The sequence below is a fragment of the Dromiciops gliroides genome, chromosome 1 (genome assembly GCF_019393635.1).
Source record: "Dromiciops gliroides isolate mDroGli1 chromosome 1, mDroGli1.pri, whole genome shotgun sequence".
Classification (NCBI taxonomy): domain Eukaryota; kingdom Metazoa; phylum Chordata; class Mammalia; order Microbiotheria; family Microbiotheriidae; genus Dromiciops; species Dromiciops gliroides.
The window spans coordinates 485,045,447-485,068,157 of NC_057861.1; the positions used below are offsets into that span (position 1 = coordinate 485,045,447).

General features: G+C 39.8%; 1 protein-coding gene across 1 annotated transcript in view; it reads left to right on the forward strand.

Moving 5' to 3' along the window:
* Positions 1 to 3,428: 3,428 nt before the first annotated feature.
* The window catches only part of IGFBPL1 (insulin like growth factor binding protein like 1), a 61,622-nt gene continuing 42,339 nt past the window's right edge, over positions 3,429 to 22,711 (forward strand). The window contains exon 1 of the mRNA XM_043974874.1: positions 3,429 to 4,134. Within this exon, the coding sequence (XP_043830809.1) occupies positions 3,633 to 4,134 (502 nt within the window). The 5' untranslated portion in view covers positions 3,429 to 3,632. The remainder of the gene's footprint in view (positions 4,135 to 22,711) is intronic.

Here is a 22,711-nt window from a genome sequence, read left to right on the forward strand (position 1 = left end):
TTAAATAATGATATGCAGTTATTATTACATATATAGTTATTATTAATGTATGAAATCAGTTATTATTATAAGAAGCAAGATAGGCTGTTGTTTGGGCATTCAAGTGGCACAGTTGATAGAGTGTCAGGCCCAGAATCAGGAAGAGTTCAGATCTGGCCTCAGACACTTATTATCTGTGTGACCCTAGGCAAGGTCATTCAACCCTGTTAGCCCCAGTTTCCTCATCTGTAAAATGAGCTGGAGAAGGAAATGGCAAAGCACTCCAATTATCTCCCAAACAGGGTCACAAGGAGTCATCAAATCTCTATGCTGGGGCATCTAGATGGCGTAGTGGATAGAGCACTGGCCCTGGAGTCAGGAGTACCTGAGTTCAAATCTGGCCTCAGACACTTAACACTTACTAGCTGTGTGGCTCTGGGCAAGTCACTTAACCCCAATTGCATCACTACAAAAAAAAAAATCTCTATGCTACCATTTACTACCTTTCTAACCTTAGTCAATTCACATAATCTTCCTTTCCCCAATTTCTTTACCTATAAAATGAAGGGGTGGCCTCCCATTTCTAGAATTTTGATCAATTATTATGTAAATTAATGTCTTCCTTCGGAGGACTAGTCTCACTAAGTATGGAGAGGCTTGCCATCCCTGTAGATGGTATTTGGCGTGAATTCTTTGGCTGTGGCAACTCATGAAAGAAAGAAAAACACAAAATAGACCTCAGTCTTGTGCACCCCCTTCTGTTTCTGCAATGACAGTGGTAGAGTGATGGAAAAGAATGCGGATGTTGTTAGACATTCAGCTTTTAGACCATATATGAATATGAAATTAGCTGCTGGTTCTCTACATGTGATATCCAAGTCAACACATGATTAGGGAATAGAATCGCATCAGTACTGGCGTCCTCATGAAGCCAGGGGGAAAAGGAAGTTGTAGCTATACAGGATAGCTCACAGGTTTTCCTTGGAAAGGCAAAGAAAAGAGTTAGAGAAATTGGCTTTTGTCCTTGATCCAGAGGTGGGAAGGGAACAACTATTTGTTAAGCACCTGCTATGTGCTAGACATAGTGCTAAGCACTTTACAAATATTATCTCAGTTGAGCCTCATGACCTATCTGTGAGATAGTTGCTATTATTATCATCTCCATTTTTAAGATGAGAAAACTGAGGCAAACATGCTTGTCACTTGCCCAGAGTCACACAGTTAGTAAGTGGCTGAGGCCAGATTTGAACTCAAGAAGATAAGATGAATCTTCCTGACTTCAGCTTGGGTCCTCTATCCATTGCACCACCTAGCTAGATACCTGGCTTAGGATCTATTTCCACAACTCAACTTCTCACTTATTTTCTCCTATTTATATTTGGTCTATAGTATATTCTGATGCCAATATCACTTCCTTTTCTGCCTAGATTGACGTTTATTCAAATTACTGAGCTTTCCTACTCTGGTTCCTGGATTTTCTCACATAACTGTGGTGTTTTTTTTAAAATGTAGATGCTATTCACCTTCCCTGTTTTAACCTTTCCTGTTCTATTTGAATAAGTTTTATGTTTCCAGAGTTATATTCCAACAATTGGTCTCATCTCACCAAGTTTTCTTGATTTTTCTTCCTGTAGGATTTCTAATTCACTTTGCTGTTAATCACATTTTGTGCATTTATATAGCTTCCTGAAGTCATCTGCTTTGTTATTGGCTCCCTCATTAGACTTTATTTCAGTCTGAACTTCTGGGTATACTGCTATTTTTGCTGTTCTGTAGATATTCTCTTTGGGGTAGCTGGGTAGCATAGTGGAAAGAGTGCCTGGCCTGGAGTCAGGGAGACCTGAGTTCAAAGCCAGTTCACACTTCTAGCTGTGTCAGCCTGGGCAAGTCACTTAAGCCTGTTTACCTCAGTTTCCTCATCTGTAAAATGAGCTGGAGAAGGAAATGGTAAACCACTCCAGTATCTTTGCCAAGAAAACCCCAAACGGGGGCAGGAAGAGTCAGTCATGGTTGAAACCAAGGAAACAAAAACAAAATGGTATTTTCTACTTAGCTAGCTTAGTGAATTTATAAAAGTTGTTTTTCCCCCTTCCTCTTCCTTTTTAGTAACCATCATGAAATACACAAATGTAATAATCTCCTTTGGCCTTTAGACTTCACATTGACACTTTGCTTTACACTTTACACATCGATTAAAAAAAAAACCACTTTGTGTTCCAAATTCTTTTCCTCCCTCCCTCACCACCCCTCCTTAAGAACTCAAGCAATTCAGGGTTATACATGTGCAGTCATGCAAAACATTTCCACATTAGAACTAACAAAAAAAATTATGTTTCAATCTGTATTCAGATACCATTAGTTCTTTCTCTATAGATGGATTGCATTTTTCATGTCCTTCTGATAGCATCCTGCTCATCATTTCTTATGGCACAATAGTGTTCCATCCTAGTCTCATCCCACAATATGTTCAGCCATTCCCCAACTGATGGGCATGACCCAAATTTTGAATTCAACTTTTTAAAAAAAGGTCTTTTAGGGTACCAGCCTAATAGTGGTATTGCTAAGTTGAAGAGTATGCATGCTTTTATAGCCCTTTGGCCATGGTTTCAAATTGTTCTACATAATGTTTGAATCAGTTTACAACTTTACCAAGAGTGTATTAATGTCTCATTTTCCCCATATCCCCCACAACATTTGTCATTTTCCTCTGCTGTTCTATTATCCAATCCAATAGGTGTGAGGTAGAACCCAGAATTGTTTTGACCTGAATCCCTCCAATCAATAGTGAATTAGAGGATTTTTTCTATGGCTATAGGTGGCTTTGATTATTTCATCTGAAAACTTCAAGTCTTTTGATCATCTATCAATTGGGGAATGGCTCTCTTTGCTTTACGTTTTTCTAGAGTACTGATCATATAATATTTTGTATGATAGTTATTTTTGTTTGTCTTCTCTCTAGATTGGGTGCTCCATGACCACAGCCTCTCCTACTTCCTAGTCCAATTATTTTTCACAGTAGGCACTTAGTTGTTACTTCAACATTTTTTAAAAAGCTGTTTTGATCACATTATGGGAAGAATTCCTCAACTTCTCTTAAAACAACTGAAACAGAAGGGTTTGTCATGCCAGAAGGTTCCCGATGCTGGCATATTAGAATGTGACAGAAACCTTAAGGAGACAGCATGGTGTGGTGTAAGGAACACCAGCTCTGGAGTCAAACTGGTCCATTTCCAGCTCTTTGTCCTACTAGCTATGTGACTTGGATCAAGTCCCTGACCCCAATATCCACATTTGTAAAACGAGAGGGTTGGAACACTCGAAAGTTCCTTTCCACCCTAAAAAAAATTCTGTGACCCATATTTCACATTTGAGAGAATAGACAAATGTAAGACGTAGCACAGCCTGACACCGATCAATGTGATGCCCCCTTTCTGTGTTCTGACTTTGTTCCAGTCCCAATAGCTTTTGCTCTGGAGAGTTGGGGCTGGTCCCGGGCTGCCAGCTCCTTCCCCGCCCCCGGCCCAGGAATTGGGTGTGTCTCCAGCACCGCCGTCACCCAGCTGCTACTGTCTATTCCGAAGCAGTCAAAGCAGAGTGCCTCCTTCCAAGCCAGCCGCTCTTTCTTGCTCTTCCTTTACCCTCCGGGCCCCACCATGCCCCGTTTCGCTTTGCCCCCGCTCCTGCTGCTTTCGCTACTCCTGTGTCTCTGGTCCCACCGCTTGACAGGGGCAAGCGACAGCGGCAACACTAGTGAGTGCGGTCAGTGCGTCCCGGAGAGCTGCGAGCCCGTGCGATGCAAGGCTCCCGAGCTCTCCGTGCGGGACGACTGCGGATGCTGCGAGCAGTGCCTGGGCGCCGAGGGCGAGCTGTGCGGAGGCAGAGCTGGTGCGGGGCGGAGGCGCCAAGCCCGCTGCGGCCCGGGACTAGTCTGCGTGAGCCAGTCCCGGGAGGTGCTGGGGGCTGCCGCGTCCCAGGAACCGCTGCCCGAGGAGTTGGAGGGCACGGGGCTGTGTGTGTGCAAGGAGGACGGAGCCGTGTGCGGGTCGGACGGGCGTTCCTACCAGAGCGTGTGCGCCCTGCACCTGCACAGCTGGATCTCGGTGAGGGCCGGCCACGAGCGGGTCCACAAGGCGCACGATGGCGAGTGCAAGTTGGGTGAGTCCCGTATAGGAGCCAGCTGGGGGATCCTGGGCCAGAAGGGATGGAGCAAAGAGCCCGGCTGGGGAGAACCATACTCCGCGTGCCGCAACTCTTAACTGTATCCGTGACTTACAAAGGAAGGGGGTGGGAGCATGTCGGGGGTGAAGAGAAAAAAAGGCAGGTGGCGGGTTCTGTTGCAAAGTCCGGAGGCGGTCCCTTCGCCAGGTCTCCTGGACGCAACAGCCCTTTCAGATCAATAGTCCCGAAGACATAGGGATGGAGAAAAATGCAGGAACACGAAACTCATAGAAGGCTTTTCCCCAATGCGTTTAAGTCAGGGATCCCCATCATCTCCTTCCTCTCCTCCCCACGCTTGAGGGTCTTTTGACAAACTTACCAGTGGGATGGAAATGCCCAATTTTCACGGTTTCGATAAATTTCATTGACGTTTTTATTTTTATTTTTGAGATGATAAGAGCACTCACTACTCCTGTGTTTGGATTCTGTAGGGACTGAACCGGGCAATAATCCCGAATGACCTATTGGCTTCTTGCTAGGGAAGAATTTTTCATTCTCAGTTCTGGGTCCTTGCTATTCGCACCTCCCTCTCACCCCCCCCCCCCCATCCCTGGGTTGAACCATGCCAGCATTAAATTGATTCCTTTTCTTGGGAAGCAATGACTTCTGTAACGAACTGCTGTCCTTCAACACTGCCTACCCCTGTCTTGGGCTGAGAAAACCTAATACACTTGAAAGGGTCTGTTTGTTTTAAAAATTAAGATTTTCTCAGTAAATGAAACAAGTAGATGTACATGATATAAAAATAAGTTCAAAAATGTGCACATTTAGTCCCTTTTGATCCTGTGTATTACTCTGGTTAGATTGATGGATTAGGGAGATGTGTTGGATAAACAAAGAATGCTTGGGTAAATTGAAAAGGATTAAAGAAATCAAAAGAACCCGAGATGAGACAAAAGAGATACTTAGGGAACCTAAGAATGAAATCCTGTAGTTCTGTCGCTTTGTCTGTTAGGGGGATGCCTTCTTCCCACTCAGGGGCCGGCCCAGCTGTGAGCTCAGACCGACGGGGTTCGATCTTTGGAGAGGCTGACCCCAAAGAAAAGGGATCAGACTTTTCTCTCACTCTCCGGTTTATTATGCCCAGACCCCAGAATGAAACTACAGGGAAAATCTCTGAAGCAAAGTTTCGAAATGACCCCTGTTTAAGTTTCTCTCTAGAAAATTAACGGAGACTCTTAAAACAAAAAGGACTCAATATACAAAGTAGATCAGATATAGGACAGCTATTTCCTCCACTCTTACCCATTACAGCTAAAACGGGCAGGCTAAGTTTAGGTAGTCGTAGTAAATACTCAAGATGTTAAAGAAACAACTTTTTAAGTGATCTTTTTGTTTCATTTCTCTTGTGCATCTTATAAACAGCATTTCTCTTTTTGTTAAAAATTAATAAAGTATTTTATTATTTTTTCCATTACATGTAAAGATAGTTCTCATCTTTTGTTTATACAAGCTTTACAATTTCAGATTTTTCTCCCTCCCTCCCCTCCCTTCTCCCTCTCCTAGACAGCATGTAATCTGATGTAGGTTATATATATATATACACATAATAACATTAATCCTATTTCTGCATTAGTCATGTTATAAGAGAAAAAATCAGAGCACTTTTGAAAAACCTCAAAATAGTAAAAAACAACAGCACCAAAAACAAAAGAAATAGTATGGTTCATTCAGCATCTATACTCCGCAGTTCTTTTTTTTTTTTTCTTGTATTTGGAGATCCTCTTCCATCATGAGTTCCCTGGAACTCTTCTGTACCATTACATTGGTGAGAAGAATATAGTCCATCACAGTAGATCAACACTCAATGTTGATGATACTGTGTACAATGTTCTTCTGGTTCTGCTCATCTCACTCATCATCAGCTCATGCAAGACCCTCCAGGTTTCTCTGAACTCCTCCTGCTCATCATTTCTTACAGCACAATAGTATTCCATCGTATTCATATACCACAACTTGTCCAGCCATTCCCCAATTGATGGGCACCCCCTCAACTTCCAATTCCTTGCCACCGCATAAAGAGCAGCTATAAATATTTTTGTACATGTGGGTCCCTTTCCCCCTTCCATGATTTCTTTGGGGAAAAGACCCAAAAGTGGTATTGCTGGGTCAAAGGGTATGCACAGCTTTATCGCCCTTTGGGCATAATTCCAAATTGCTCTCCAGAATGGTTGGATCAGTTCACAGCTCCACCAACAATGCATTAGTGTTCCAATTTTCCTACAGCTTCTCCAACATTTATTATTTTCCTTTTTTGTCATTTTAGCCAATCTGATAGGTGTCAGGTGGTACCTCAGGGTTGTTTTAATTTGCATCTCTCTAATCATTAGAGATTTAGAGCATTTTTTCATATGGGAATAGATAGCTTTGGTTTCTTCATCAGAAAACTGCCTGTTCATATCCTTTGACCATTTCTCAATTGGGGAATGACTTGGATTCTTATAAATTTGATTTAGTTCCCTATATATTTTAGAGATAAGGCCTTTATCAGAAGTACTGGCCACAAAAATTGTTTCCCAGCTTTTTGCCTCCCTTCTAATTTTGGATGCATTGCTTCTTAAACAGCATTTCTCAACAAAATTAATCCAAAAGAACTTATTTCAATGAAGAAACAACTAATATTTTTCAGGATTCTGCTCATTAGATTAAAACAACAGCAAAAATGTTGACCTTTTCTTTAAGACCTAGAGTTGGAGCATACTAGTAACTTAAGACAAACAATTCCTTATCAAAGCAGCATGGTTTTAGTCTCAAAAGTGTAAATAATGAATAAACCTCATAATGAATGAAGTAGTGAGGTGTAATGGTTAGAGCGCTGGACTTGTAGTCAGGAACATCTGGGTAAAAATCATGTGTCAGGGGGCAGCTAGGTGGCGCAGTGGATAAAGTACTGGCCTTGGATTCAGGAGGACCTGAGTTCAAATCCAGCCTCAGACACTTGACATATACTAGCTGTGTGACCCTGGGCAAGTCACTTAACCCTCATTGCTCTGGAAAAAAAATATATGTATATATGTATATATCTATATCTATATCAATATCATGTCAGACAGTTATCTTTTGGTCATTGGGCCTCAGTTTCCTCATCTGCAAAATGAAGGGGTTGGACTTGTGACCCTTAGGGTTCTTTCTAAAGAAATTTATAATCTTATGATAAGAATAGTTTCAATCAAGTAGTTTGAGACTAATTGACCCTTCTCATGCTTAGCACTGAATTGAATTCCAAATCTGTTAGGAAAAGCTGGTATTCTCTGAAGAGGTAGTGTAATATATTGGAAGATTCAACAAAATACTCACCTTGGCAGCTAAACCCTTCATAGTTTGACTCCAGCCTACCTTTCCAGACTACTTTCACATTGAGTACTCACTCACCCCACAGACCTCCGTGGTATTAGATAGAGTGCCTACCCTGGAGTCATGAGGACCTGAGTTCAAATGTGAACTCAGAAACTAGCTAGCTATGTGACCCTGGGCAAATTGCTTAATCCTGTTTGCCTCAGTTTCTTCATCTGTAAAATGAGCAGGAGAAGGGAATAGCACACTACTCTAGTATCTTTGCCAAGAAAACTCCAGATGGGGTAACAGAGAGTCAGACGCAACTAAACACCAACAACAAAATTCCATCTTCCCTTTTATCCCTTTGCATAGATACCCCACCCACACCCCCAAGAGAATCCACTCTTTCCTCATCTCTGGAATTCTTAAGCTTTCTTCAAGCTCGAATACCCTCTGTTATTGGACACCTTTCTTCATCCTCCTAGTTTTTAGTATGTTCTTTTTTCTCAGATTTTGTATTTACACATACTCATAGGTTCTTTTTCCCATAGTAGGATATAAGCTTCTTTTAAATTTTTTTTAAATTAAAAAATTTTTAAAAATAAAAGAGATTTATTAGGAGAGGAATATATGGCCAGGGAACAGATCTCCTTGGTGACTGTCCCACTGGAGTAAGAGAAGACCTCCTCTTGGTTGAGCATATAAGCTTTTTGAGGGTGGGCATTATTCCTTTGATTCACAATTCTAGCACAAGGCCTGAAACAGAGCTGGCAAGCTTAATACATGTGAACTGATTTGTTGTAATAGAGTTAGGAAAGTAATAATTTCTAATCATACTCATTAGCTGAGTAAAGCAAATAATTATTCCGGGCTTCTTTTTTCCTAGTCTGACATAGTGACTAAAGTAATTGACTTGGAGTCAAGAAGATCTGACATTAAATTCTACCTTTGCTGCTTACTAGCTGTGTGAGCACAGACAAGTGACTGAACCTCTCTGAGCGTCAGTTTCCCTTTCCTGTGTAACAGGATTGACAATAGCATCTATGTGACAGATTGATTATATTGAGAATCAGATGAGATAATGTATGTAAAAGCTTTGTAAACCTTTTAGCTCTTATATAAATGTGAACTGTTATTAGTATCTGTAAGAGGTAGGTGATAATAACACTTCCTTTCCTCACAGGGCTGTTGTAAAGAAAGTGTTCTATAAAGCCATTAAATGCTCCCTAAATGTCAGTTATTATGGGAGTGCAATTCTACATATCATGAAACTGAGGATATCGAAGAGGCTATTTTTAAACATAATATTAGTAATATCAGGATCAAGTGTCACCCAGAGGTTTGATATTTTCCATTTAGAAAAATGCCTATTTCTCTCTAGAATTTGTCATAATTTCTCTTTTTCACTGAGGCATATTTTGTTGCACCCCTGTGACAGTTTTCTGATAGAAGCAAGATAAAAAATGCAGCCAGAGGGGTCATTTTATAGACCAGTAAGTACCTAATTCTATGCTGACCCAGAGCAACCATTTACTCAGCCATAAACAGCAGGAACCGTGTTTTAACAGCCCCCTTTGGGAGGAGGGTTGAGTGAAGACCTAAGCCTGAGGAGCAGCTGTTCTCCTTCCAATATCTTGAATAAAACTGTCCCTTCTCATTTGCATATTAAAAATTTTGAAATGAGGACAGCAGTTTTTCTATAGGGGAAAAGATTTAAGGAGACATTGATTTTGCTGCTGCTTTTCTGAGTAAGCACCATTACACAGGGCTATTTCGTTCATGATAGACTGACACATCAACAATCTAGTTACAGGCTTATGGAGTGATCGATATCCTTTCTGTATTTAAAAACTTCTTGAAATGTATAATAAAGCATCAAACACTGAATCACTGTCCTCTTTAGCTGATCTACATTTGAAATGAAACAGTTGGATTACTTTACAAAAGCCTAGGTTTCTGTGGAACACTTTTTGAAAAGAGCTATATAATCTTAACTGCTTATTTTACAATACTAGTGATGATAAACATTATTTCTATGGTACTTTAAGATTTACAAACTATTTTACATATATCATCTCTTTAGTTCCTCACCACAGTCCTAGAACATAGTAAAAAATGATGCTGATTTGGAGCCAGACCCAGAGTTGGCTCACCTCCTTACTATCTGTGTATCACTGGGCATCTTACTGGACTTTAGTTTGTTTGTTTTTTTGCGAGGGGCAGTGAAGGTTAAGTGACTTGTCCAGGGTCACACAACTAGTAAGTGTCAAATGTCTGAGGCTGGATTTGAATTTAGGTCCTACTGGATCCAGGGCTGGTGCTTTATCCACTGCACCTAGCTGCCCCCAGACTTGAGGGTTTTTTTATCTGTAAAATAAGGAAGCTGGACTATATGAAATATAAAATCCCTTTCTGTTCAACAACGTTTTACAGGAAGGTGCCACCAACTATAAGGTGAATTTGCTGCCCCTGCAAGAATTTGGAAAATCACCTATACTAGGAGATCCTTAAGGTTCCTTTTACTGCTAAAATTCTGTAATTCTAAGTGCATTAAAATCAGAGAAGGAAGAAGTTAAAGGCTGAAATAGTCAAAGAGGGCTTCATAGAAGAATAAAATTTGAGTTAGACCTTGAATGATGAATGAAAAAAGAGTGTTTCAGGCAATTTTTCGCCAAGAAACTATGATAATGATGATGATAATCCCTCTTATTTATATGTTGCTTTAAATGTCTTAAAACAGCCCTGTAAGTCAGATAGTACAAATAGAATCCTTATTTATTAGTAGAGAAACTGAGGCTCATAGAAATTAAGTGATTTGTCAATTTTCAAACATCTAACAAATGTCAGAACCAGTATTCAAATGAAGTCTCCCAATTCCAGTTTTAGTACTCTTCCTGCTGCACATTTTGCCTCCCTGAACTTAACCTCCTTCCCCAAGTAAGAGCAATGGGAAGGCATTGGTGTGTTAAATTTTCTTAATTATAAATATTAATATATTTAAGTGTTTTGGTATCAGGTCATTATCTGGAAAAGATCAAAGAACCCTAGATGTTCTTTGTGAATATAGGGAGATAGGTAGGGTTGGCTTTCGAGATAACTGGAGTTGATGAGGAGTGACAAATGAAGAAGCAAAGATGTCAGAGGTTCTCATGATTAAATAAGAATATGAAGAAAAAGAGTTAGTTACAGTTTTCCCTTCCACGTGGGGATTTTCCCCATCATGGTTTATATCTATATCTATATCTATATCTATATCTATATCTATATCTATATCTATATCTATATATCTCATGGGTCAGCATAAGAAATTACATGGGACCTATATCTGATTGCTTACCACCTCACAGAGCGGGGAAGGTAAGGAGGGAGGGAATAAGAGAGGGATAGAATTTGGAACTCAAAACTTTAAATAAATAAATAACCCCTCCCCAAAAAAGAAATTACATGGGAATTTTTGGGGAGCTTTGTGGAAACCTCAGACAACACAGAAAAGGTTTAGAAACTCAGAAATTCATAAAATATATTTATAGTAGTATATAATATCAACCCAAATTTTACAGTAAGTATCTTCTTGTAAACACCCCATAAAAGAAAAAGAAAAAAAAACAGATGTCTTCTCTGATAGAAAGGGAGGGTCAAAACATTTTATACAGATTTTCTAGATTGCAGGGGTGCTGTACCCCTAAGCCCCTGAAATGTGGAAAGGATAACTGTGTAGACTTTGGAGCTAGACCTGAGCTGAAAAAGCTGAGATGACTAGAAATCTAATTAGGCATTATAACTCAGAAGAAACAGAATTGAAGACTAGATGAATGGTGACAATTGTAAATATTCTATTTATCTAATCCCTTCACTGAAAGGAAAACAGGTATGAATGCTCAATAGATTCAGAATCCTAGATCCTGTAAACTAGTAGGTAGTAGGTCAGGCATAAAGAAGCATATCCTGAATAGGAAAGGAAATACCTATTGAAAAGTGTACAATAGATGTACAGTAGTGAGATAATATGCCCCAGTGGACTCTCTGGAAGGTGGTAGTAAAAGTGCACTAGTTCTCTGATATATATCTGGAAGAGACCTCAGGGGCCATCTAGTTGAACCCCTTCATTATGCTGTCAAAAGACAAGATAAAACGTTGAATGAAAGCTAGTAACAGTCAGAGCATTGTTGTGGTGAAACTAATTGAGGAAATTTACTCTGAATCTGATGAGGAAATGAGGTGCAGGAAAGTTCAGTGACTGTGTCAAGGTCATATAGGTAATAAGTGATCTGAACCCCAGTCCTTTAATTCTAAAGTTAGTGTTCTTTTCACTGAAGCATGCTCAATATTCAGATCTTTAAGAGCCAGAACAGATTTAAGGCAAAGCATAATTCTTGACTAGTTTCACTGCAGGAACACTTGAACTCTAACTAGCTTTCATTCAGTTTTTTTTATGTTGTCTTTTAATAATTAATGCAAATTAAAGAAGATAATGTTGATTTGAATCTCACCTTTTGTGGTAAATGTAATACTCATACACTTAATTAAACATTTATCTATGTTTTAATGGAGAGGTGTTTTTTTTAAATTTCAATCTCTAACAATCTAATTGTAATTTTAATGCTTGAAAAAATGAATAATTATTAAGTGTATTAAGGTATGCTATTTGGTTTCATTTGATTTTTTTTTTCTTACAGCCCACAAAGGAGTACTACGTGATTCAGCATTTAGAATAATGTTTTTTTATATTACTGGCAATGTCATTTTGAAGTAAATTTCTGCTACTTCCTAGTGTTAAATTTTATATCTTTTGCTTTGTATACTTGGAGGTAAAAGACATGGGCATGAGTCCTAAGACTGCTCCTTATATGCTCAGTAATATTGAACAAGTTACTTGAGAAAGGTCAAATTCACTCTCCTAAACCTGTGTCCAGTTCACCTAGTTATTCTTGCAGAGCAAATAGGACAAGAAGAGTTGGTTGAAGTTAGAGGCAGCCGGTGGCTTAGTGGATCAAGTTCTATGTCTGAAATCAAGAAAACCTGAATTTATATCTAGACTCAGACACTAGCTATGTGATGCTGGGCCAGTCACTTAAATTCTGTTTATCTCAGATTTTTCAATTGCAAGATGGTAATAATAATAATAACAATTGTTGGATTGTTGTGAGCATCAAATGAGGTAATGGTTGTAAAGGCACTTAGCACTGTGCCTGGTACACAGAAGGCACTATGTAAATGCTTTTCCTCTCCCTTCCCCCCCCATTGAGGTGAGAGGTCTTTTAGTGCACCTGAAAGAAGAGACACTTTGGTGTTTTGTATATGACCTGCTGGGGTAGGAATGCTGACTAGATATTGTGGTCTCTATGGTTACTAAAGAGTTTGAGGCTTTCTGTCCCTCAGATTTGCTTCTCTATGGGTAGCACTAAGTCATTTTAAAGAATGTGAGTTTTTGTAGTACTATCAACTATAACTTAGCTCTGAGCCCCCACCATGTTGTATTTCTTTTTTTTTTTTTTTGCAGGGCAATGAGGATTAAGTGACTTGCCCAGGGTCAAGTGTCTGAGGCCAGACTTGAACTCAGGTCCTCCAGAAGCCAAGGCCAGTACTTTATCCACTGTGCCACCTAGGTGCCCCACCATGTTGTATTTCAATAAATGCTAGGAATGTAACTTTGATATAATGGTAGTGTGATAGGTAAAACTAGATGTGTATAGTCACCTTACCTGTCCCTGATAATAAGATTTTCATAGTAGCAAGTTTCCATAGAAACAGACACATGCTGAAATAATGCATATAATGTTTTTACTCAGCAGAAAATCAATCAGAAAATAAACAAACCTAGTAAACAATAGACAATACATAATAGTCAATAGTAAAATAGTAAAAATAGTGAAAATAGTAAACATCTGCTATGTGGCTAGATCTTGTAATGACCTCCATAAACACAGTATAGCTTCAAACCTAGTCTTCTAGGACCTATACTGGTTGAGTAGTTCCTTAAACATACAAAGAAGTGTAACAACACAGTTCTTAAAGAAGACTTGATTCTCACTTCCCATAGTATGGATCATCAGGTACACAGAAGATCTGAAGTTAGAATCTTAGTTCACTTATGGTATGAAAGCTGGAATGTGGAGTAACAAAACAGTTGCATTTGAAAACATGCATAGCATTCTGTAGTCTTCCACATCTCTACTGAAAAGAGAATATTTTGTTTCACCATCTGTTCTCTGGGACCGATACTGGTCATTACAGTTATTCTGAGTTCATCAGAATCAACATGTTCAAAATTTTTTCCCCACCAAGATAATAACCGATAATTGCTTAAATGTTAAACAAGAAATTATCTGGAAAATTTAATCATGTGGAAAAACTCCAGTGACGCAAAATATATAAAATATTTGTGGTATATGAAAGCATTCGTGCATGTGTGCTTTCATATAGTTTGTATGAGGTTATATTCGTGAACAAAACAATAGCCTTAAAAGACATTTAAAGCTCATTTGCATTTACCTGCTGCAATATCTCCGTTTATAGTTTTTCTCACAATCTATACATCATAAATTGTGAGGTCCCTGGGGGAGTAGGAGGAGGGCACCTTTTAATGGAAGGAAAACAGAGGTCTTCCTATCATTCTTTTCCAAATCCCTCATTATAAAGAGGAAATTGGAATTTTCTTTTCAGGAATAACTAATGAATTCACCCTGAGGGGCCTCAGGTTCCAGATTCAGCTCAGAATGAATATCCTCAGACTACAATATTGCTAATTATACCTTTACTAAGACCATCAAAGGATACAGACATTATTGACTTAAGAGTGCAGGACAAAAAATTGGACTTAATAACAATTGAAATTGGATATGACTCCCCTTGCCTCTCTTTGTCCCTCATGGAGGCTTGTCCAATGTTTTGATATTATTGTTGTTTGTCCTTCATTCTCACAACTTGCAGTAAATTAAATTTAAGTGAAGCAGGGTTGTGCAAACTCACCAGCCTCATTCTCTGCTCTACAGCCATCTGGGTCCAGTGGCAAGATATAGATCTGGACTAATGGCCCAGGATGCAGCGGGAGACCTTGGTCTTTTTAAGCTAAGATCTTTCCCAAGTCTCAGTTTGTCTGAAGCAACTCCCATTCAGTGAATAAGATTAGGTAGGAAGTGAGGCAAAAAATGGTCTCTTTTACCTAGTCAAGAGGAAAAACAAACAAATAAGTAAATAAATGGTGGGGGGTAGAGCAGGGAGACTCCAGATTTCTGGGCAAAATAAAAAAATTGCTATTTACACACACTCTGGGCCATCGAGAGGCCAAACAACGGCCAAATGAAGCTTGGGCTGGGGCCTATTGTTGTCTAATCAATGAAAGCTAGAGTTATTAGGTCTTGTTAACAATAATAATAAATGATAAGGGTCTCTGCGGAGGTGGGCAACCACTCATCGAGAGCTGAGGATGAGTTAGAGCAGCTAGTGCTTTGCTGAGATAGTACATTTTTAATGTATGGGGATGAGTAAGCCAAGGTATTTTATCTTTTTAAGAAGTCCATTCCTTCTTTCAACTACCCCTGCCTCCTTAGCTTGGGTTTCTTTTGTGACCAGGACCCATGTGGATTCAAAGGATAAAGCTTGCTGCACTCTCGTTTTAATGTCTTCTAAAGCAGCACTTTGCTCAGGTCTTTAATCAAATTGGTTATATTTCTTTTCAATAAATGAGGGATAAGGGGCAGCTCCAACCCTATTGTTGCTGGGTTTCCTTCTTATTGCTGGGCAGAGATTGTTTTGTTTTTCTTTTGTTCTGGAAGAGAACAAATGACATCAGGAGGGTGATGTCTTGACTTGCAAGTGAATTGGATTTAAGTGAGACAGGGTTGTGCAAAGTCATCAGTCTCACTCTCCAGGGTCATCTGGGTCCAGTGGTAAGATATAGATCAGGACAACTGGAGATGGCCCCAGATGTAGTGGAAGAGTTTGGCTTTTTTAAGCTAAGGTTTTTCTCAGGTCTCAGTTTGTCTGAGGCAACACCCATTCAGTGATTAAGGCTAGGTAAGAAATGTGACAAAAAATGGTCCATTTTACCCAGTTAAAAAAAATGAATTTGAAAGGGGAAGACCCTCAGGGTTTCTGGACAAAACAGAAACAATTGCTATTTACAATCACTCTGAGCCATTAGGACCCAACAATGACCAAGTGAGGCTTGGACTGGAACCTATTGTTGACCAGTCTGTGAGAGCCAGAGTGATTTGGGTTTAAGGTCCTGGTCCTTAAATGAAATCTAGCCAATAAACCCTCAGCTATCTTGCTAGGTTGCAGCAATCAAAATTTATATTCCTTTGGGCAGAGTACCTGCAGGTAAGGGTATGATTCCCTGTGTGGACAGAGGGATAGGATTGACAGGAGAGAGGGAGAGAAGGAGGAGATAATGGAGGAAAGAAGGAGGGAAGGAGTGAAAGGAGGGAAAGAAGAAAGGAGAAAAGGAAGGAGGAAAGGAAGAAAGGGGGGAAATGAAGGAAATAATGGAGGAAGGAGCATTGCCCAACTGGAACCAGCCATTGGGGCAGGTTACTACTCATGGATTGTTGGTTTAGTGAAATCCTTAGACCTTCATCATTAGAAGGTTGGCTACTAGGTAATGACTTTTTTTGGCCAAGGAACTCATGAAATAGTCAACTAAGAAATGGATGATTTGTTAACCTACATTTGTAGACTGAGTAGCCATATTGATATAACCAAAGTTTTATAGTTTTTCGTCGGCTTTCTATAGGCAAAGACAGGTCATGTGGTCTAGTGGACAGAACCAGCCTTGGAGTCAAAAAGACTTGGCTTCAAGTTCTTATTCTGATCTATAATGGATATGCCACCTCAAGTAAATCACTTAACCTCTCTGTGTTCAGGGATCTCTTTAAGATTAGAGAATTGCAGACCTGCTTCCTTAGGGGAAGTTCTTCACCAGATGTTCCTAATGAAGTGGGTCCAGAACTTACACTTTATAGACAAGTGTGTGCTGCTGGTCCATTTGCAGAAAATTTTTTACAGACCCAGGGAAATATTTTGGGCTTTTCAAAATCAGCTGATTTGTCAGCATATGTTGAGGGGGCTATTAGCAATACTATTTGAAGAGTGTACTTTGGTGACTTTGAAAGGCTAAGAAAAGTAGTGTTACTTGTTCCTTATTGATTAGGAATTTGTTTATCTGTCTAACTCAAGTCAAAGCTAATAGTCCTTATTACTTTGACTCCTAATTATTTCTTTGATTTTTTTAGGACTGTTTGTAGATAGCTATGCTAATGGTCTTAGGCTAGAGGAATTTAAATGTAACTTTGCAGAGTAATATAATATATTATAAAAAGTAATTGGCTTTATATACCACCACCATCACCACCACTACTATCATTACCATTACCACTACCACTACTACTATCACCACCTTACTATTACTATTACTATTATCACTACCACTACTATTTACTACATTTATATAGCATCTACAATTTGCTAGGCACTGTGCTAAGTGCTTATTAATTATTATGTCATTTGACTTTCACAGCAACTCTGGGAGGTGGGTGTTATTGTTAGTTCCATTTTACAGATGAGGGGGGCAGCTAGGTGGTACAGTAGATAGAGCACCGGCCCTGGAGTCAGGGGAACCTGAGTTCAAATCTAGCCTCAGACACTTGACACTTACTAGCTGTGTGACCTTGGGCAAGTCACTTAACCCTCATTGCTCAACCAAAAAACAAACAACAACCATTTTACAGATGAGAAAACTGAAGTAAATAGAGGCTAAGTGACTTACCCACGGTCACACAGTATAAATCAAAGCAAATGCTCTCTTTCTTTTTTCTTCTGTTTTTGTTTTTTGAGGGGCAGTGGGGGTTAAGTGACTTGCTCAGGGTCACACAACTAGTGTCAGGTGTCTGAGGCTGGATTTGAACTCAGGTCCTTCTAAATTCAGGCCCGGTGCTCTATCCACTGAGCCACCTAGCTGCCCACAAATGTTCTCTTGAGAGAATTTAGGTCTCTCTTTTTCCAAAGGGGAAGACTGGAGAATGCAAAGGCCAGTGTTTGAGATTTGAATCCTTTCCTTTACCCAAAAGGGAGGGAAACCAGAGAAAGACAAATGCCTAAGAAATTAAAAGAAAAGTTTTATTAAGCAGGGAAGAAAAAAATTTAACATGATCATGGGTACTATCCAGCCTATTGCTGAATAGGACACCAGGTAACAGATTGCATGGGGTTTTTGTACAGTTTAAACAAAGGCAGGTAAGGAATTTGGAGGGAAAGGTGGGCTTAGAAAGGAATGACAGTGGGTCCCATTCCCAAGCAGAGGAAGAGTGAGGAATTCCAGGGGTAAAGGATGTGGCCTTTGATACACAAATCAGACAACATCCTTGGTGATAAGCAGTTCAGTTCAAGGCCTTATAAGATGTCTTGATAAGAAGATCTCTCAAAAAAAGGATTATTCCAAAGATAATGGAGTCACTGAAGATAAGGTTGTCTCCAAAAAGGCCATAAACAGGATATATCCATAGTTGAATATCCTGCAGTAAGATAAGTCTTTGGCTTCAGTCACTGATTCCTCCATGTCCAGCTAGGTTTACTCTTGGTTCTGAAAAGGATTGTTGGTGTATTAGCCAATGCAGCCAGTCCTCTTACAGTTGTTATGGTTACCTGGATAACTGGGAGATTCAAGCAAATCAAGGTATCCATTTTCACACACAGCAAGACATGTCTGAGGCCAGGATTTGAACTCAGGTCTTCCTGATTCCAGGCCCAGTGCTCTATCCAATGAATGAATGAATGAACCAAAAGTTATTCTTTTTAGCTTTATTGTGTTCTAATACTACTGCAAGGGGGAAGCAAGCAGCTCACAAGCCTAGTGCAGACTGACTGGTGCTTGTCTTGACTGTCAAGGACTCACAAAGAGACCAGTTTGGGATGAAAGCAACAAATTATGTCAGTTGGAGGTGGGGGTAGGAGGGCTTCATCCTTGACACATTCAGGTCCTCCTACATGTTCTGGGTCCAGTGTCTGGAAAATACAGCAATTCAAAAAGACAAGTTCAGGGGACCCCTTAACAACCCTTAACATACCCCAAATTTTCCATGTGGCAAAGCATGTGAAGGGTGGTGTGGCAGCTTAATTTAGTCATGGTAGTTTGCTTTTAACACAGCCGTGTTAAAGTGAAAATAGGGACTTTTTCAGAATTTTCATAAATTCTGTAGAAACCCGGGAAGAAAGGTAGCATTGAAACGACCTGCTTGATTTAAAGCTGAAATATAATATTATATTATTAGCTTCTCCCCCCAAAATACTGTCAAATGATACGGCTTTAAAAAAATGTAAGAACTGGTCATTGTGTATTATATTATGTTCTTACATTAACATTCACATATTTTATTATCATATGTAATTAGGTTAATATATTCTATTAACATTATATTGTTATAAATAGAATATTTCCCTCTCTATTTATAGGTTGATGTTTCCGGTTTGGACTAGATTCATAAAAACAGATGCCTGTTTCTTAGCCTTTGAGACCTTCCTGAAGAGGAAAGAGTCTGGAAAGGGGCCTGTAGAAATGATTTGTGGCATCCTGATACCTAACTTCCTGATCGTGACTGTTGGTATCAGATAGCCCCCTCTGTAGTCCAAAGATAACAAGTCATTTTGCATGTGAATAGTAGCAAAGTGAGTGACCTTTAAATATGTAGTGGTTTTTTTTTTAAGGCAATACAGCTTCTATAGAGATTTCTCCAACCCATTGAGATGATAATGGAAGTCAAAAAGGGAACACTAAAAGTACCTTTTTTTGATTGTTGAATATTTTTAGTAAAAATGTTCCTGCAAAGCAGGATTACATCCAATTCTCCTTTTAGTTGTTTCTTTATCCATATTTTCCTGCAATCTGACTTGGGTCCCCACAACTCTCCCAGAATTGTCTTTACAAAAGGTTGCCAATCTCAACTTCCTAATTGCTATTCCATTACCTTTTCCTTCCATCTTCATTTTTCTTGTACCCTCTCTTAGATACTTGGGACCATTTACCATTTTCTTTTTTGCTTTTGTTTTTTAAATGTTTTGTTGATTCATTTTGTTTCTAAAGAATAATAATTTTGGGGGGCAGCTAGGTGGTGCAGTGGATAAAGCACAGGCCCTGCATTCAGGAGGACCTGAGTTCAAATCCAAACTAGCTGTGTGACCCTGGGCAAGTCACTTAACCCTCATTGCCCTCCCCCAAGAATAATAATATCCAGACACCCTCTCACTATAAAAACATCATCATCATCATCATCATTACCATCACCACCACCATCATCATCATCATCAACAACAACAACAACAACAACAAAACAGGCAAAATCAGCCAGTACAGTGACTGAGTCTGCCAGTGAATATGGTATTTTGCACCCCTAGGCCCCTACCCTTCTACTTCGAGGTCCCTTCTTTTAGAATTGATCGCTGGGGCAGCTAGGTGGTGCAGTGGATAAAGTACTGGCCCTGGATTCAGGAGGACCTGAGTTCAAATCCAGCCTCAGACACTTGACACTAGCTGTGTGATCCTGGGCAAGTCACTTAACCCCATTTGCCTCACCAAAAAAAAAACCAAACTGATCGCTTCCCTTGATTTCTGAAATAATCCATATTCCTAACATTCCTCTGTCTTCTCCAACTATTCCATCTCAATTTTTATTAGTAACTTTTCATTTTCTCTTGCTATCAAACTGTGGATATTCCTTTTGTTCTCTTTGAGCTACATTCTTTTTCCCTCCAATGGCATTTCTGTTACCATGGCTTCAACTTTTGTCTTTATGCTTGTGAAAAACTTGTTTTATTGCTTTGTATTATTTTTTTTTCCATTTTTTTGGAAAATTATGTTTTGGGAAGTGGCACAGTCCTTGTAAAAGAAGAAAATCTATATTCAAAGCAGGCTAATCCCATGTTCACCATAAGACAATAGATATCTGGAAGTTGGATATGGGTGGGGGAGCAGTGAGGGAAGGAGGTAAGTGGGTCAGAGGACTAAGGGAGGTTCATTGTTTTGGAAGGAGAAAACTCCTTCCGAAGACAATGATGAGCATTTATTCTGTTCATGTCCAGACACAGGAGGTGACTTTGATGTTGGTCTGTTTAGGTTTTGGCTGTGTTACACAGAAGGGGAAAATAGAAGTCAGAAGGGAAGGGAGAAATTACTTTAGTAGAAATACGGGAGAAGCTGAGAAAGCAGTGGTTGTTAAGTCTCTGCCCAAGGCTATGAAGAACAGGGTCTTTCAACTCTCAGTGAAACTAGAGCTGAGCTGAGGACAAGCTTGACAGCTCCCAAATCCAGTAGGTGAGAGCAGAGGAACTGGAGGGAATGGTTAGATCATCTTTTTAATTAGACTAAATGGAAACAGCTGGCAGCCCATTAATTTTTGATGCCAAGCTACCTTGAACCTCAAAAGGAAACTGGTGGAGTTTTTTTTGCAGGAAGAACTTTTGACTGCAAATTAAAAGATTCGGAAGGAATTCTACTTAAACTTGGTGGGAAACCAAGTAGTGAGACTAAGAAATACTGAGAATAGTTAAAACAAACTCTTCGGGGCAGCTAGGTGGTGCAGTGGATAAAGCACGGGCCCTGGATTCAGGAGGAGCTGAGTTCAAATTTGACCTCAGACACTGGACACTTATGAGCTTTGTGATCCTGGGCAAGTCACTAAACCCCATTGCCCCACAAAACAAAAACCCCAAGATCTTGTCCTAGCCTCATTTTAATAAATATGACCAGTAAATATTTATATCTAATGATTTTAATGAATCTTAAGTCATCAATGCCAATAGTCTATTCAGCAAACTACAGTGAGAAAAGCACCATCTAGCCACATTTGAGTAGCTAAGTATGGTAGGAAAAAACATTAGACTAGAATCAAAAGCACCTGGGTCCTCCTGGTTCTGCCCTCAACTAGCTGTGAGATCTAGGGCAATTCAGTTGACTTCTTTGGGCTCCAATTATGTCATTTAGAAAATTATAAAACTTTAGATTAAAAAAAGTCTGAGGTCCCCTTCAGTCTGAATTTAGGTGACTTCTTGATGCTCTCTGAGCCTCCTACAGAACTTATAGTTTGTACCCCACAATCTAGCACAATTACTTGTCTTATAGTGATTGCTATTCATGTGCAATATACCTGTTGTCTATACTACTGATTTTGATGATTCACAAAATCATAGAATTTCATACTTGGAAAAGACCTCAGAGGCCATCAGTTGAAGCCTATAAAATATTCCCTATAGACAGCCATCCGGATTTTGCTTAAGGACCTCTAGTGAGGGATACTCTATTAGTGCTCAACATATTTTATTTTTAATTTGAAAAACATGAAATAAAATTAGGATTTACACATACATAGTAGAACAGAAAAAGAAGATTGTACATGAAACTCCCCCTCCCTCCCTCTTTCCCTTCCTTCCTTCCCTCCTTCCTTCTCTCCTCTCTCCCTCCTCCTCCCCCTCCCACTCACCTTTTCTCCTTCCTTCCCTCCATCCCTCTCTCCTTCCTTCTGTCCCTTACTCCATTTTTTGTTCCTTCCTTCTCCCTCTCTCGATCCTTCCTTCCTTCTTCCTTCCTTTCCTAGAGTAGTTAGGTGGCTCAGGGGATAGAAGGCTGGCCCTGAAGTTGGGAGGACCTGAGTCAAACTTCACCTCACACACTCACTAGCTGTGTGACCCTGGGCAAGTCACTTAACCCCAATTGCCTTTAACATCCAGGGCCATCTCCAGTCATCCTGATATATGTCTTGCCACTGGACCCAGATGGCTCTGGAGGAGAGAGTGAAGTTGGTGACCTTGCACAGCCCTCCCTCACTTAAATCATCACATCACCTCCCGATGTCATGGTCCCATTCAAGAATGAAGGACAAACAATACCCCTCTCCTCCCACCTCCCCTATTCCCCTTCAATTGAAAGAGAGAGAGAGAGAGAGAGCAAACAAAGCTCTCGTAACAATTATGACAATTATGTAACAATTATATAATAATTCTAACAATATCCTCATTGGCCTAGTCTGAAACCATATGTGCATATTTAGTCCATCCCGTGTTGGTGATGGGTAGCATTCTTCATCATAGGTTCTCTGGAATCATATTTGGTCATTGTACTAATCAGAGATCTTTTCCTTCCCTGGTTGTTGATTTTTTTTTTTTTTAATGAGGCAATTGGGGTTAAGTGACTTGCCCAGGGTCACACAGCTAGCAAGTATCAAATGTCTGAGGCCAGATTTGAACTCAGGTC